Genomic DNA, 17,742 nt, shown 5'->3' with positions numbered 1-17,742 from the left:
GACTCATGCTGGACAGCTCTCCTGGTGGGGCAGAGTTGACGTAGGTTTGTCCACGCAGAGATGGAGTCCTTCACAAAGAATGTTGAGCTTTTCTTCAGGGGAATGTAGTTGTTTTTGCTTTAAATTCTTTTTCCCCAAACCGAGCGTTCCTGTTTTGTTGTTATTGTTTCTATATGAGAGGAAATTTAATATTAGAAAACAAAAGACGAGACATGATGAACAAGTAGCACATCTTTCAGTATTTGTTCAGTTATTTTTACACTCTGCTTTTCACAGAACTACTTAAATTCATCTCATATTGAAAGAACAGATGACAACTATTTGTACTGGTCTTGTTAAAATGGAAAACTAGAGTCTGTGAGTGAGAGAGTCCGCTCTCTGTGTGATTTATGAAGACCTGAAAACATCTAATATGGGCATGCATGCAAAAGGTATTTTAAATCTATCGATCAATGTCCGCCGCTATTTTGGGATGATAAGAGAATTGGAATGTAAATATGTTAGTTTTATGGTTTTATGGTCATGGTTTAGTCAATAATAGTGAAATATATTTGATATTATGGGGAGATAGTTGTGTTTGTTTCATTATCCCAGGTCACGGTATATAGACTATTGATTTATGATTTTACAGTAAAGGACTGAAGGTATGCTAGCATAATGTTCCTGTTAGCTGTAGCCCCCTCCATGCTAGTGTCTTAGCCCTCACCCATCCACCAGAACCCTCCCAGTTCACGCTCTCCCCTGCCCACCAGGACCACCTACGTGAACGTTAATGACGAGGTGGTGAGCCACCCGCTGCGCATCGCCGTGCACTACTTCAAGGGCTGGTTCCTCATCGACATGGTGGCCGCCATCCCCTTTGACCTGCTCATCTACCGCAACGGAGAGGAGGTGAGGGAGGAGGTGAGAGAGAGGAGAGAGTGGAGAAGACGTGAGAGAGAGGAGAGAGATGAGAGAGAGTGGAGATGAGAGAGGAGGTGAGAGAGAGGAGAGAGAGGAGGTGAGAGAGAGAGGAGAGAGAGAGTGGAGAGGAGAGAGGAGGTGAGAGAGAGAGGAGAGAGAGGAGAGAGGAGGTGAGAGAGAGAGGAGGAGAGAGGAGGTGAGAGAGAGAGAGGAGGAGAGAGGAGGTGAGAGAGGAGAGAGAGGAGGAGAGAGGAGGTGAGAGAGAAGCGAGGAGGTGAGAGAAGAGAGGAGAGAGAGAGCGAAGAGGAGAGACAGGAGTGGAGAGAGAGAGGAGAGAGACAGGAGTGGAGAGAGAGGAGAGAGAGAGAGGAGTGGAGAGAGAGGAGAGAGAGAAGAGACAGTGGAGAGAGAGAGGGGTGGGAGAAAGAGGAGGTGAGAGATGAGGAGAGAGGGGAGGAGAGAGAGAGAGCAAAGAGGAGAGACAGGAGAGGAGAGAGAGGAGTGAGAGAGAGAGGAGGTGAGAGAGAGAGGAGGTGAGTGGGTGGATGTGAGATGATGTGAGATCGGAGAGAGAGTCAGAGGAGAAAGGATGTGAGAGAGGAGGTAAGAGGAGGAGAGAGAGGAGGTGAGGAAGGGGGGAGAAGACCTGTAATGGAGGTGACTTTGGGCATACTTTGAAAGTTGGTGGAGGAGAGAAGGAGGAGGAAGAGTGTGAAGGGGAGACTTGCAGGCAGGGGGTGGTGTTATGTTTCAGAGGGCAGTAGTACAGGACAGATGCCAGGTCCATCTTGGCGGTACTGAGGACCGCTGAGCCAAGCAGAGGAGATATTCTTTAGAGCAGGGTCATCATTTACCCAACGGGCACACACACTAACTCACACACACACACACACACTAACTCACACACACACACACACACACACTAACTCACCCACAGTAACTCACACACACACACGCTAACTCACCCACACACACTAACTCAGACACACACACACACACACACACACACACACACACACACACACTAACTCAGACACACACACACTAACTCACACACACACACACACACACACACACACACACAAACTTACACTCACACACACACACACACACACACACACACACACACACACTAACTCAAGACGCTGAAACACACACACCCACAACCACACACTAACTCAGACACTCCCCCCCCCTCCTGGGCGGCGCTCAGATCAGCAGCGTGGTGGTGAGGGGGCGGGGCCAGGGCGTGTCACTGGCTGATGAATGGATGTCAGCAGACTGCGGCCCCCGGGGTCCCTGGAATACAGGGCCCTCTGTTAGCTCTGGGGTCACAGCACCAGGGACCTTTAGTTTCTTCATTTAGATTTAGTTTCTATGTGCACTGTTGTGTTCACCTCTCTCTCTCTCTCTCTCTCTCTCTCTCTCTCTCTCTCTCTCCCCCGACCCATCAGACCACCACTCTGATTGGCCTGCTGAAGACGGCCCGCTTGCTGCGATTGGTCCGTGTGGCTCGCAAGCTCGACCGCTACTCGGAGTACGGCGCTGCCGTCCTCTTCCTCCTCATGTGTACCTTCGCCCTCATCGCCCACTGGCTGGCCTGCATCTGGTAACCAGACTCCTTAGAGCTCTACATCACCCTTAGAGCGCTCTACATCACCCTTAGAGCGCTCTACATCACCCTTAGAGCCCTCTACGTCACCCTGAGAGCGCTCTACATCACCCTTAGAGCGCTCTACATCACCCTTAGAGCTCTACATCACCCTTAGAGCGCTCTACATCACCCTTAGAGCTCTACATCACCCTTAGAGCGCTCTACATCACCCTTAGAGCGCTCTACATCACCCTTAGAGCCCTCATACATCACCCTCAGAGCGCTCTACATCACCCTTAGAGCACTCTACATCACCCTTAGAGCGCTCTACATCCACCCTTAGAGCGCTCTACATCACCCTTAGAGCCCTCTACATCTACCCTTAGAGCCCTCAACATCACCCTTAGAGCGCTCTACATCACCCTTAGAGCGCTCTACATCCATCCTTAGAGCGCTCTACATCACCCTTAGAGCGCTCTACATCACCCTTAGAGCCCTAAACATTCACCCTTAGAGCGCTCTACATCACCCTTAGAGCCCTCTACATCTACCCTTAGAGCCCTAAACATTCACCCTTAGAGCCCTCTACATCCACCCTTAGAGCGCTCTCCATCACCCTTAGAGCCCTCTACATCTACCCTTAGAGCCCTAAACATTCACCCTTAGAGTGCTCTACATCCACCCTTAGAGCCCTCTACATCACCCTTAGAGCGCTCTACATCACCCTTAGAGCCCTCTACATCACCCTTAGAGCGTTCTACATCACCCTTAGAGCCCTCTACATCACCCTTAGAGCGCTCTACATCACCCTTAGAGCCCTCTACATCTACCCTTAGAGCCCTAAACATTCACCCTTAGAGCGCTCTACATCCACCCTTAGAGCCCTCTACATCACCCTTAGAGCCCTCAACATCACCCTTAGAGCGCTCTACATCACCCTTAGAGCCCTAAACATTCACCCTTAGAGCCCTCTACATCCACCCTTAGAGCGCTCTCCATCACCCTTAGAGCCCTCTACATCTACCCTTAGAGCCCTAAACATTCACCCTTAGAGTGCTCTACATCCACCCTTAGAGCCCTCTACATCACCCTTAGAGCGCTCTACATCACCCTTAGAGCGCTCTACATCACCCTTAGAGCCCTCTACATCACCCTTAGAGCGTTCTACATCACCCTTAGAGCCCTCTACATCACCCTTAGAGCGCTCTACATCACCCTTAGAGCGCTCTTCAGCCTCATACTTCCACATGAGGCTGTAGAGGGCCTCATGTGGAAGGCCCTCAAAGCCCCTCAAGTCTCTAAAATGGCTTCCTCCCAGGTACGCCATCGGCAACGTGGAGCGCAACGGATCCATCGGGTGGCTCCACTCTCTGGGTGATCAGCTGGGGAAACACTACAACGACTCTATACCAGGTACCAAACTACACACTACAACGACTCTATACCAGGTACCAAACTACACACTACAACGACTCTATACCAGGTACCAAACTACACACTACAACGACTCTATACCAGGTACCAAACTACACACTACAATGACTCTATACCAGGTACCAAACTACACACAACGACTCTATACCAGGTACCAAACTACACACTACAATGACTCTATACCAGGTACCAAACTACACACAACGACTCTATACCAGGTACCAAACTACACACTACAATGACTCTATACCAGGTACCAAACTACACACAACGACTCTATACCAGGTACCAAACTACACACTACAACAACTATACCAGGTACCAAACTACACACTACAACGACTATACCAGGTACCAAACTACACACTACAACGACTCTATACCAGGTACCAAACTACACACTACAACGACTCTATACCAGGTACCAAACTACACACTACAATGACTCTATACCAGGTACCAAACTACACACTACAACGACTCTATACCAGGTACCAAACTACACACTACAATGACTCTATACCAGGTACCAAACTACACACAACGACTCTATACCAGGTACCAAACTACACACCACAACGACTATACCAGGTACCAAACTACACACTACAACGACTATACCAGGTACCAAACTACACACTACAACAACTATACCAGGTACCAAACTACACACTACAACGACTATACCAGGTACCAAACTACACACTACAACGACTCTATACCAGGTACCAAACTACACACACCACAACGACTCTATACCAGGTACCAAACTACACACTACAAGGACTCTATATCAGGTACCAAACTACACACACCACAACGACTCTATACCAGGTACCAAACTACACACCACAACGACTGTACCAGGTACCAAACTACACACTACAACGACTCTATACCAGGTACCAAACTACACACACTACAACGACTCTATACCAGGTACCAAACTATACACACTACAACGACTCTATACCAGGTACCAAACTACACACACCACAACGACTCTATACCAGGTACCAAACTACACACTACAAGGACTCTATATCAGGTACCAAACTACACACACCACAACGACTCTATACCAGGTACCAAACTACACACCACAACGACTGTACCAGGTACCAAACTACACACTACAACGACTCTATACCAGGTACCAAACTACACACACTACAACGACTCTATACCAGGTACCAAACTACACACACCACAACGACTCTATACCAGGTACCAAACTACACACAACTCTATACCAGGTACCAAACTACACACTACAAGGACTCTATACCAGGTACCAAACTACACACTACAAGGACTCTATACCAGGTACCAAACTACACACTACAAGGACTCTATACCAGGTACCAAACTACAAACACTACAATGACTATACCAGGTACCAAACTACACACTACAAGGACTCTATACCAGGTACCAAACTACACACACTACAATGACTTTATACCAGGTACCAAACTACACACAACGACTCTATACCAGGTACCAAACTACACACCACAACGACTATACCAGGTACCAAACTACACACTACAATGACTCTATACCAGGTACCAAACTACACACACCACAACGACTCTATACCAGGTACCAAACTACACACCCACACTCACTTTCACACTCTCTTCCTCTCTCTCTCTCTCTCTCTCTTTCTCTCTGTCTCTCTCTGTCTCTCTGTCTCTCTCTCTCTCTCTCTCTCTCTAGGTTCCGGTCCGTCCATTAAGGATAAGTATGTGACAGCTCTCTACTTCACCTTCAGCTCTCTGACCAGCGTGGGCTTCGGGAACGTGTCGCCCAACACCAACTCTGAGAAGATCTTCTCCATCTGCGTCATGCTCATTGGATGTAGGTCCTTCCCTCACACCCCCTGTCCCTCAGGGACCAGGATGTAGGTCCTTCCCTCACACCCCCTGTCCCTCATGGGGGGTGAGAGGGGATGCATGTCCTCAGCCTGGTCCATACCCCCTGTCTCTGAGGGTAAGAGAGAGAGAGAGAGAGGATATGAGAGGGGATGTCAGAGAGGAGAGAGAGAGGAGGTAGGAGAGAGAGAGAGGAGGTAGGAGAGAGAGAGAGGAGCAGAGAAACACACACACTAGTTCTTACTTACTGTCTCTCAGGGTATGAACCAGGCTGTATGTCCTCAGCCTGGTTCTTACTGTCTCTCAGGGTATGAACCAGGCTGTATGTCCTCAGCCTGGTTCTTACTGTCTCTCAGGGTATGAACCAGGCTGTATGTCCTCAGCCTGGTTCTTACTGTCTCTCAGGGTATGAACCAGGCTGTATGTCCTCAGCCTGGTTCTTACTGTCTCTCGTGGGTTACTAACCAACCTTGTTGTATAATTACTTCACCTTCTCTTAACTCATTAAGTTCTGTTTGACATCGAGGCGTCCACCTTTGGCAGTGGAAGAATCAATCATAGCCAGCAATCAGGGTACACATGATGGAGAAAGATAGCAGCAGCACTGTGTAATATCCTCTGATTTAATTGGGTCATTCATTTTACCCATGTCACCATGAAGTCATTTCCTCCGTTGTCAGGCGACAGTCTACACGTTAAATTAACTGCAGTAATAAAACATTAATAACCGTAAAGAGAACTTTACGGTCAACTGCTTTGAAAAGCAGTTGATGCCCGATGCATTTGGGTAGGATACTTTGGTCAAATATTGGGTTTTAATCAATGTTTTCCTTCTAATGTTTTACTAATGATACAACACACAAACACTAACACCCACACACACACTAACACACACACACACACACACACTGTGGCAACCCGGCTCAGCTAGAGTGAACCGCCTCGTCCCAAACAGCCCACGAATCGAGTTTTAGTTCAAGCCAACACGGCACTTTTAATCAAAACCAAACAGAAAGTATCTTACTACTAAATAGAACAAAAAAACATCTTTGGAGGAATCTACAGTCTTGTTGTTCAGGGTGGAAACACCTCACCCCTGACGACTGGTCTCTCTGCACACACAGACCAGGAGCGCCCTGAATGAGTGTGGAAGCAGGCTGTTTAAGATTTAAGCATGCTTCCCCACCTGCTCCTCAGGTGCTCCGTATTTCCTTTGATTGGCTGTCACCAATGCTCTCACTGGCGCCATCTGTGGGAAATCTGTGTTACACCGCCTCCACAACCTGCCCCCCTGGACCTCCAGGGGCGCTGTGCCAGAGACGAGTCGCCACAGCACACACACACACACACACACTAACACACACACACACACACACACACACACACACACACACACAGGGCGACCCGTGGTGTGTTGTGTTGCTGTGATGGTGGGGAGGGGGACTAGCAGAGGTTAAAGGTCGTCGTCCATCCATCCGTCCTCCCATCACCTGCTCTGTTCTGTCTCCTCCATCACCACGGTCACGCTGACTCCGCCCTCCTCCTCCGCCCTCCTCCAGCCCTGATGTACGCCAGTATCTTCGGCAACGTGTCGGCCATCATCCAGCGGCTGTACTCGGGCACGGCGCGCTACCACACCCAGATGCTGCGCGTGCGCGAGTTCATCCGCTTCCACCAGATCCCCAACCCGCTGAGGCAGCGGCTGGAGGAGTACTTCCAGCACGCCTGGTCCTACACCAACGGCATCGACATGAACGCCGTGAGTACCACAGCACGCCTGGTCCTACACCAACGGCATCGACATGAACGCCGTGAGTACCACAGCACGCCTGGTCCTACACCAACGGCATCAACGCCGTGAGTACCACAGCACGCCTGGTCCTACACCAACGGCATCAACGCCGTGAGTACCACACGGCGTACCATAGCACGACCACAGCGCTCGACCCGGGATGGGGCGGTGAGCCAGGAGCCCACCAGGAACACGTCCTATTGTCACTCGCTCTCTCTTTACCGCTCTCTGTTTCTCTCTCTCTCTCTCTCTCTCTCTCTCTATTCATCTCTTTGCTTCTCTCTCTCTCTGTTTCCCTCTCTCTCTTTATCTCTCTCTCTTTAACTCTATCTCTCTGTTTCTTTCTCTCTCTTCATCGCTCTCTCTGTTTCTCTCTCTTATCTCTCTCTCTCTGTTTCCCTCTCTCTTTATCTCTCTCTCTTTAACTCTCTCTCTCTGTTTCTTTCTCTCTCTTCATCGCTCTCTCTGTTTCTCTCTCTTATCTCTCTCTTATCTCTCTCTGTTTCTCTCTCTCTCTCTCTCTCTCTCTCACTCTCTCTCTCTCAGACAGAGAGAGGTACATGGCTCTTGTAGTTATGGTTTTGTTGACGTAAAGTTATAAATGCTGAGACGTGTTCATTTTTGCACCAATTATTCATTGTTATGACCGCACTGCCTTATAAAGACGAGACTACTTGTTTTTGAACCCCTTTATGGTCTCTGCTATGGAGGTAAAGGAATGACAATGAAAACGAGTTAGTGAAGCTCCTGATTGGCCCTGGCTCTTTCCTAGAAACATCAGGCTGATCTCACGTATTTAATGAATAATGATTATTTATAAACTAGTTATTTACTGTTAAGAGGACCTTCCACGACCCATACCTCTTTTAAACGGATACAGGTCATCTCTCTTTTTTTTATTGTGTTTATTGGTTTTCAGAAAGAATACAATGACAAAAAATTTATTCTTTTTTTTAATTGGAAAAACAAGAGAAAGAAAAAAATTAGCATGAAAATCTGGAAAAAATCTTACATGTATTTAAATCACAATAAAACATTTTATATATAAAAAAAGGGGGTGGGGGGAAAGGATTCATTGATGCATTGTTGAATACAGGTCGTCTCTAACCAGTCCTCTCTCTCCTCGTCCCCTCTCCCCTCTCCCCTCTCTCCTCTCCCCTCTCCTCTCTCTCCTCTCCCCTCTCCTCTCTCTCCTCTCCCCTCTCCCCTCTCCCCTCTCCCCTCTCCCCGTCCCCTCTCCTCTCTCCTCTCTCCCCTCTCCCCGTCCCCTCTCCTCCGGGCCCCTCTCCTCGTTCCCTCTCCCCTCTCCCCTCTCTCCTCTCCCCTCTCCCCGTCCTATCTCCCCTCTCCTCTCTCCCCTCTCCCCTCTCCTCGTCTCCTCGTCCCCTCTCCCCTCTCCTCGTCCCCTCTCCTCCGGGCCCCTCTCCTCGTCCCCTCTCCTCCGGGCCCCTCTCCTCTCCCCGTCCCCTCTCCTCCGGGCCCCTCTCCCCGTCCCCAGGTGCTGAAGGGCTTCCCCGAGTGCCTGCAGGCGGACATCTGTCTGCACCTGAACCGCACGCTGCTGCAGAACTGCAAGGCCTTCAAGGGCTCCACCAAGGGCTGTCTGCGGGCTCTGGCCATGAAGTTCAAGACCACGCACGCCCCGCCCGGCGACACCCTGGTGCACGCCGGCGACGTGCTCAACGCCCTCTACTTCATCTCCCGCGGGTCCATCGAGATCCTCCGGGGGGACGTGGTGGTGGCCATCCTGGGTGAGGGGGAGGTGGTGGAGAGGGGTGGTGGTTCCTCTGGGAGGTCAGGTGGTGATGGAGGAGGAGGTCAGGTGGTGATGGAGGAGGAGGTCTGGTGGTGATGGAGGAGGAGGTCTGGTGGAGAGGGGTGGTGGTTCCTCTGGGAGGTGAGGTGGTGATGGAGGAGGAGGTCTGGTGGAGAGGGGTGGTGGTTCCTCTGGGAGGTGAGGTGGTGATGGAGGAGGAGGTCTGGTGGAGAGGGGTGGTGGTTCCTCTGGGAGGTCAGGTGGTGCTCGCAGATGATTCCACTGAGGATAGTTTCCTCGTTCCTATAGCGCCCTCCGCTGGGGAGGAAGAGCACTGTAAAGACGACTTGATACATGTTGATTTTAATACATCACGGCTTGTCCTGTGAAACAGAAACCTTTGGGAATCACCGTTGTCAATGTGGCCGTCCAATTCCAAATAACCAATTCCAATTCACACCCATTTAGTTTTTTCCCAACGTACCGTTTGTATTAGGAGTTACTCTCAAGTTGTGTAGTATTTGTAAAGCCAGACTTCCCCCAGACCAGCTTCAATACGAGAGCTGGTCTGGGGTCAGTCTTATGACCGAGTCTCCATCTGCGAGACGCAGTGCAGAGTTCATCCCGCTCGGACGCTAAATCTCTCCGCTCGCTCTCGCTCCCTTCAGGGAAGAACGACATCTTCGGCGAGCCCATCAACCTGTACACGCGGCCCGGCAAGTCCAACGCCGACGTGCGGGCGCTGACCTACTGCGACCTCCACAAGATCCTGCGGGAGGACGTGCAGGAGGTGCTGGACATGTACCCCGAGTTCAGCGAGCACTTCTGGGGGAACCTGGAGATCACCTTCAACCTGCGAGACGTAGGTGCCCCGCCCCGGGCCGCGGCCCCTGGGTTCATCCAGATGTTGTTGCACCTAATGTACGCACTTATTCTATGCTGTACTTCTTGTACTGGCACTTAAAAATAGTACTTAGCATTGCGTAGCGTTGTTAGTGCTTGGCACTTGGTTCTATGAACATCGTTAATGTACCGACAGCGATATATTGTTGTTTGTTTGTCCTTCCAATGTACTTATTGGAAGTGGCTCTGGATAAAAGCGTCTGCTAAACACGCTGAATGTAGATGTGATGTTGTTGTGGTCTCAGAGGAGCAGAGCAGCGGTTAGAGAGAGCGGTGTTGACGCGGCCGTGGGTTCACCCTGTGCCATGACTCAGGTGAGCCCTGAGGTTGTGAGCGTTCTCGATCTCTTTACAGACCAACATGATCCCCGGCTCGCCCACCAGCGACGACTCGGACGGCGGGGGGTTCAACAAACTGCGGCGGCGCAAGCTGTCTTTCAGACGGCGCACAGAGAAAGGTAAACAGGCACACAAGCCTTCGTCTTACTTTAACGACGGCGACACAATCAACGGGCCCAGTGATGGACTGCAGTCTTAACGCGGTTCAGCGCTGGGCTTCAGGAAGATAACGCTCAAGCTTCAGTCATGGTCAACGGACTGCATTCATACTGCACTACTCTAACCAGCGGCCACTCAAAGCACTCTACAAACATTCACCCATTCATGCACACATTCACACACCGACAGCAGGGTCAAGGTGACAGCCTGCTCGTTGGGGAGCAGTCAGGGTGAGGTGTCTTGCTCAGGGAAATCTCGACACACAGCTATGAGGTGCCGGGGATCGAACTAGCAACCTTCTGATTTACCAGCCAACCCGCTGTACCTCCTGAGACACATGTCGCCCACAATGCTCCCTATTGGTCATCATTCTTTACTCTTCCCTCCTCACCGCCCCTCCAGACCACGCGGACGCCGGTGAGATCAAGAAGTCCCAGAAGGCCGTGCGGCGGAGGAGGCGGTCGGCGGGGGGGTACCAGAAGGCGGAGGAGGGCCTGAAGCCGAGCTGGGACGGGCAGCGCAGCTCCCTGTCCTCCCCCTCCAGCGGAGACGAGGTCACTTCCCTCCCTGCTCCCACCGCACCCCTTCACCTATTCACTCATTCACTCAACACCCGTTCACTCATTCACTCATTCAGTCATTCACTTGTTCACTCATCGCTTCTTCACTCATAGCTCCTTCACTCATTCACTTATCGTAAATTCTCACATAATTTACTAGTTAACTTGTTCACTCTTCACTCATTCACCCATTCAATCATCACCATTCCTTTTCAATAACTATGATTATGCAACAGACAACCCGATGGTGGGGTTGGTTCTCTGTTACAGTCAAGGTTTTGTCCGCGGCCATTAGCACGTTTTACTAGCCTGGCTGTAGCCAGACCAAGCTCAGTCGTAGATTGCACGTTGGTCTGGGGAAGCTGCTGTCGTTTACTTCAGCACAAGAGGCGTGATCGATGGGCGGAGTTCCCTGTTGCCATTGTGTTAAACCAGCCAATAGCGCGCCAGGGGGAAAAGCCAGCTTGGTGATTGGCTCCCGCAAAAACGTATCGAAACTAGAAAGAAATGTATTGCTCTTCTCCAGACCCTCCTGCAGGGCCGACTCAAATCGCCCGCAGAACGGACGGGGCTACTCACCGTTATCCCCGCCATTCAAAACATTTATACTCCGTTCAGATGTTGGCTGGCATCCAAGTGGAGTTGTCTTGGCTTGACGCGTTGCCAGTAGTCATCCATCTGATGTTACATTTCATAAGACATCCTTCATCGTGTTCCCGGCAGAAGGCCACCGCAGGCCAGACGTCTGAGTGAACTGCTCCTGCCGTTAGCTCCTGTAGTCTGAGTGCGTTGTGGAGACAGCAGACCGCTAACGAGGTGTGTGCTAACGAGGTGTGTGCTAACGAGGTGTGTACTAACGAGGTGTGTACTAACGAGGTGTGTACTAACGAGGTGTGTGCTAACGAGGTGTGTACTAACGAGGTGTGTACTAACGAGGCTCTGCTCTGCCTCAGGCCGAGGACCCAGCTGGAGGCTCTCTGGCCCCCGGGTCCACCCTGCTGGACCCCCTGCAGGCCCAGGCCCCGCCCCTGAGCTTCAGCCAGAACCCCGACGGAGACGCCAAGACGGGGAACACCTGCAACGCCCTGTCAGGTACACCCCCCCACATCAGACACTGAGACAACGCCCTGTCAGGTACACCCCCCCACATCAGACACTGAGACAACGCCCTGTCAGGTACACCCCCCCACATCAGACACTGAGACAACGCCCTGTCAGGTACACCCCCCCACATCAGACACTGAGACAACGCCCTGTCAGGTACACCCCCCCACATCAGACACTGAGACAACGCCCTGTCAGGTACACCCCCCCACATCAGACACTGAGACAACGCCCTGTCAGGTACACCCCCCCACATCAGACACTGAGACAACGCCCTGTCAGGTACACCCCCCCACATCAGACACTGAGACAACGCCCTGTCAGGTACACCCCCCCACATCAGACACTGAGACAACGCCCTGTCAGGTACACCCCCCCACATCAGACACTGAGACAACCTTAGAATACTCAATAGGATCATAAAATAGTACTAAACGTAACAAGGAAATCAATCCAGAGTTGGTTCTTCCACTGATGAAAGAGTATCTCTGTACTTCCTTGTAATCCGACTTTGTGCCTCACGCACGAGAAGATGATTTAAAACGGGACTGGAACCCATGGTGGTTTGATATCGTTAGCCTCACAGCATAATTGCTGTGAGGCAATTAACTCCCACGTCGGAGTCCCGACGTGGGTAAGGACCAAGTTCCTTTAGGTCGGGTCGGAGTCCCAACGAATGTGAAAGAGTAAGGACCAAGTTCCTTTAGGTCGTGGAGAGACGACGTGTGTCTGGGTCAGACTCCCAGGATAAGGACCAAGTTCCTTTAGGTTGTGGAGAGACGACGTGTGTCTGGGTCAGACTCCCAGGATAAGGACCAAGTTCCTTTAGGTCGGGCCAAGTCCCGAAAATTGCATGACGTGGGCATCAGAGACTGTTGATCTTAAATACGTTGCACTTTCTAAAATGCTTTTTTTTTTTTTTTACTTTGCCTTTATTTTCTATCTATTTTACTTTTTTACTTGTACTATTATTTTCTTTTATTGTATGACAATGTTTACATGTGAAGCACTTTGAGTCTGCCTTGTGTATGACAAGTGCGTTATAAATAAAGTTGCCTTGCCTTCATCTTGTATTTAGAGTCAAATGACAGATGACTTCGGCAGAGAGTGATTATGGAATGTAAAATGCACTCTGATTGGCTCAGGATAGAGCCAATGGGGCGCAGTGAATCAGCAGCATTAGGAGAGCAGAGTTAGGTTGGATTTCACAATTTTGGCAATTTGAATCATCCCCCTCCGCCCCCCTCCTCCCCTCTACCCCCTCCAGGAGCGTTCTCGGGCGTGTCCAACATCTTCAGCTTCTGGGGAGAGACCCGGCCCGGCCCCCAGTACCAGGAGGTCCCGCGGTGCAGCCTGCCCTCCCCGCCCCGGGCCAGCGCCCCCCTCCGCGGGCTGAACCGCCAGCAGCGCTCGGACCTGGAGTCACGCCTGGACCTGCTGCAGAGGCAGCTCAACAGGTAGAGACCCCCTAGAGACCCCCTGGAGACCCCTCTAGACCTGCTGCAGCTCAACAGGTAGAGACCCCTCTAGACCTGCTGCAGCTCAACAGGTAGAGACCCCTCTAGAGTCTAGACCTGCTGCAGCTCAACAGGTAGAGACCCCTCTAGAGTCTAGACCTGCTGCAGCTCAACAGGTAGAGACCCCTCTAGAGTCTAGACCTGCTGCAGCTCAACAGGTAGAGACCCCTCTAGAGTCTAGACCTGCTGCAGCTCAACAGGTAGAGACCCCTCTAGAGTCTAGACCTGCAGCTCAACAGGTAGAGACCCCTCTAGAGTCTAGACCTGCAGCTCAACAGGTAGAGACCCCTCTAGAGTCTAGACCTGCTGCAGCTCAACAGGTAGAGACCCCTCTAGAGTCTAGACCTGCAGCTCAACAGGTAGAGACCCCTCTAGAGTCTAGACCTGCTGCAGCTCAACAGGTAGAGACCCCTCTAGAGTCTAGACCTGCAGCTCAACAGGTAGAGACCCCTCTAGAGTCTAGACCTGCAGCTCAACAGGTAGAGACCCCTCTAGAGTCTAGACCTGCTGCAGCTCAACAGGTAGAGACCCCTCTAGAGTCTAGACCTGCAGCTCAACAGGTAGAGACCCCTCTAGAGTCTAGACCTGCTGCAGCTCAACAGGTAGAGACCCCTCTAGAGTCTAGACCTGCAGCTCAACAGGTAGAGACCCCTCTAGAGTCTAGACCTGCTGCAGCTCAACAGGTAGAGACCCCTCTAGAGTCTAGACCTGCAGCTCAACAGGTAGAGACCCCTCTAGAGTCTAGACCTGCAGCTCAACAGGTAGAGACCCCTCTAGAGTCTAGACCTGCTGCAGCTCAACAGGTAGAGACCCCTCTAGAGTCTAGACCTGCAGCTCAACAGGTAGAGACCCCTCTAGAGTCTAGACCTGCTGCAGCTCAACAGGTAGAGACCCCTCTAGAGTCTAGACCTGCAGCTCAACAGGTAGAGACCCCTCTAGAGTCTAGACCTGCTGCAGCTCAACAGGTAGAGACCCCTCTAGAGTCTAGACCTGCAGCTCAACAGGTAGAGACCCCTCTAGAGTCTAGACCTGCAGCTCAACAGGTAGAGACCCCTCTAGAGTCTAGACCTGCTGCAGAAGCAGCTCAAAAACCTGAAGGGAACCGAGGGCTAGAGAGGACCGTGATCCTAACGCCGCGTTCACACTGCATACGTCCGTCGACGGGTCTCATTGACTTTGCGTGGGGCGCTCTCCAAATGCATTGTGGGTCTGTCCGTTCCGTCGGCTCCGTTGTGTCAAAAAGTTGAGAAATGTTCAACTTTTCAGGCGGCGACGGATCCGTCGGCCAATCAGATCACGTTATGCAAATATACGCAAATACACCGTCCAATGAGACGGCCTTTGTAATACAACCCGGGAAAACACGTGGATTTATCAAAACCCCCCCGTACCGCCGCCATCCGTCCACGGGACGGGCGCAGTGTGAGCGCGGCGGTAGACGGCCAGGAGGGTAGAGAGGGCCGTGCTCTGAGACGGCTCCTCGGGGCCCCCTCCTCGGGGCCCCCTCCTCGGGGTCCCCTCCTCAGGGGCCCCCTCCTCGGGGCCCCCTCCTCGGGGTCCCCTCCTCCTGTCTCCTGGCTCCACCAGAGGTGCTGTGAGGGATGCTGTGTGTCTGTCAGGTTGGAGAGCCGCATGTCCACGGACATCGGAGCCATCATGCAGCTGCTGCAGAGACAGATGGCCCTGGTGCCCCCCGCGTACAGCACGGTGACGCCCTGCCCCCCGCAGGTTAGTGGACACACACACACACACGTACACACACCGCACACACACACACATGTACACCGTACACACACACACACACACACACACACACACGTACACACACCGCACACACACACACATGTACACCGTACACACACACACACACACACACACACACACACGTACACACACCATACACACACACACACATACACACACCGTACACACACACACACACATATACACACACACACACATACACACACCGTACACACACACACACACACATACACACACACACACACATATACATACATACACACACCATACACACACACACACGTACACACACCGTACACACACACACACACACACACACAAACATATACACTGTACAAATACACCATACACACACACGTACACACACACACATGTACACACACACACACACACACACACACACACCGTAACTATACACACGCACGCACGCATGTACACATACACCATACACACACAAACTTTGATTTGAGCTATATTTACAACCGTTTTTTAGATTTGGATTTATACTAAAAGCATCTTACTAAGTGCGTCTTCCTGTGTGGATTATTAGTATGAGCCGTGACGCAGAGCGTAAATACATCCTGGTGCAGCGGCTCTTTAATCTGAGAGGCCTTTTAAACAGGATCACTGCTTTATCCTCCAACCCATCAAAAAGAAAACCTTCAAATGAATACATGAATGACGTGTTCACCCCTTCATCAGGCTTCCTCATACCCCGGTCCCGGTCCAGGACCCGGACCAGGACCAGGAGAGAGACTGGTCCGGCCCGTAGGGGCTGATACCCTGAACTCCCTATCTCAGGTAAAGCCCCCCAGGGCGACCCTAGTCCAGCAGCAAACTGGTTACAGACCAGTACCAGACCAGTTCTCTCTGAGACATGGTGTCACATAGAGCTCAGAGGATCCAACGGATCTCCATCAGGGTCACGGGTTCCCCAAGTCCCTCTGACTCAGAGAACCTTCTCAAGTCCCTCTGACTCAGAGAACCTTCTCAAGTCCCTCTGACTCATAGAGAGAACCTTCTCAAGTCCCTCTGACTCAGAGAACCTTCTCAAGTCCCTCTGACTCATAGAGAGAACCTTCTCAAGTCCCTCTGACTCAGAGAACCTTCTCAAGTCCCTCTGACTCATAGAGAGAACCTTCTCAAGTCCCTCTGACTCAGAGAACCTTCTCAAGTCCCTCAGACTCAGAGAACCTTCTCAAGTCCCTCAGACTCAGAGAACCTTCTCAAGTCCCTCAGACTCAGAGAACCTTCTCAAGTCCCTCAGACTCAGAGAACCTTCTCAAGTCCCTCAGACTCAGACAACCTCTCTCCTTCCTCAGATCCTGGACCCCCAGGACCTGCTGGGGTTTCCCAGAACCCCTTTACAGACCCTGCACCCCCAGGACGCCCCTGGTCCGGGCCGCGGTCCCGGGCCGGGTCTGGACCAGACGGACCTGGAGAGGGACCTGGGACTGGGCAGCGCCACGGGGGTGGACCTGGGTCCCGCCCTGAGACCCATCCTGGATTTGGATTTTGGGAACCAGGCCTCCCGGGGTTCCGGCTTTGACCTCAGCCCGGGGAGGGGGGGGGCCCTGGACCTGGAGGCCCAGCGGAGGAGGTCCCTCCAGGAGCCGCAGACCCCGCTGGACTCACGGACCCCACAGAGACACGGCTCGGACCCGGGAGGGAGCTGAGGGGCCGGAGGGCCGGGGCGGGAGGGGGGGGGCGGAGCGGACCCCTGGGAGGGACCCCTCAGAGGGACCCCCCTCTGGGTTCTTTCTTCCATTTCTCGGGGCCCTTCTGATGAGCAGGACAACATGGCGGACTCTGACCTCCTCACCCCCCCCCCCCACTAGACCGAGGTCAACATGTGGGATCCTACACACACACACACACAGATACACACATACACACACAGATACACACATACACACACAGATACACACATACACACAAACACGCATGCACGCACGCATACATGCACCCACGCACACACACACATACACACACACAAACGCATACGCAAACACACACACACAATCCTCTCCTAAGTCTCTGG

At 52.0% G+C, this 17,742-nt stretch overlaps 1 protein-coding gene across 1 annotated transcript in view; it reads left to right on the top strand.

The window, feature by feature from the left end:
* kcnh2b (potassium voltage-gated channel, subfamily H (eag-related), member 2b) overlaps window positions 1–17,377 on the top strand; it is a gene marked incomplete at both ends in the record, with an annotated part of 104,682 nt that extends 87,305 nt beyond the window's left edge. The window contains 15 exon segments of the mRNA XM_084485513.1: window positions 753–891; window positions 2,358–2,512; window positions 3,816–3,910; window positions 5,654–5,794; window positions 7,368–7,570; window positions 7,572–7,619; window positions 9,099–9,351; window positions 10,025–10,218; window positions 10,614–10,716; window positions 11,159–11,310; window positions 12,270–12,408; window positions 13,688–13,877; window positions 15,557–15,665; window positions 16,404–16,502; window positions 17,024–17,377. Of these exon segments, the coding sequence (XP_084341639.1) occupies window positions 753–891; window positions 2,358–2,512; window positions 3,816–3,910; window positions 5,654–5,794; window positions 7,368–7,570; window positions 7,572–7,619; window positions 9,099–9,351; window positions 10,025–10,218; window positions 10,614–10,716; window positions 11,159–11,310; window positions 12,270–12,408; window positions 13,688–13,877; window positions 15,557–15,665; window positions 16,404–16,502; window positions 17,024–17,377 (2,374 nt within the window).
* Between the last annotated feature and the right edge of the window lie 365 nt (window positions 17,378–17,742).

This window comes from Micromesistius poutassou, assembly GCF_964030765.1.
Source record: "Micromesistius poutassou genome assembly, chromosome: 21".
NCBI classification, from domain to species: domain Eukaryota; kingdom Metazoa; phylum Chordata; class Actinopteri; order Gadiformes; family Gadidae; genus Micromesistius; species Micromesistius poutassou.
This window is presented reverse-complemented; position numbering and strand designations above follow the sequence as displayed.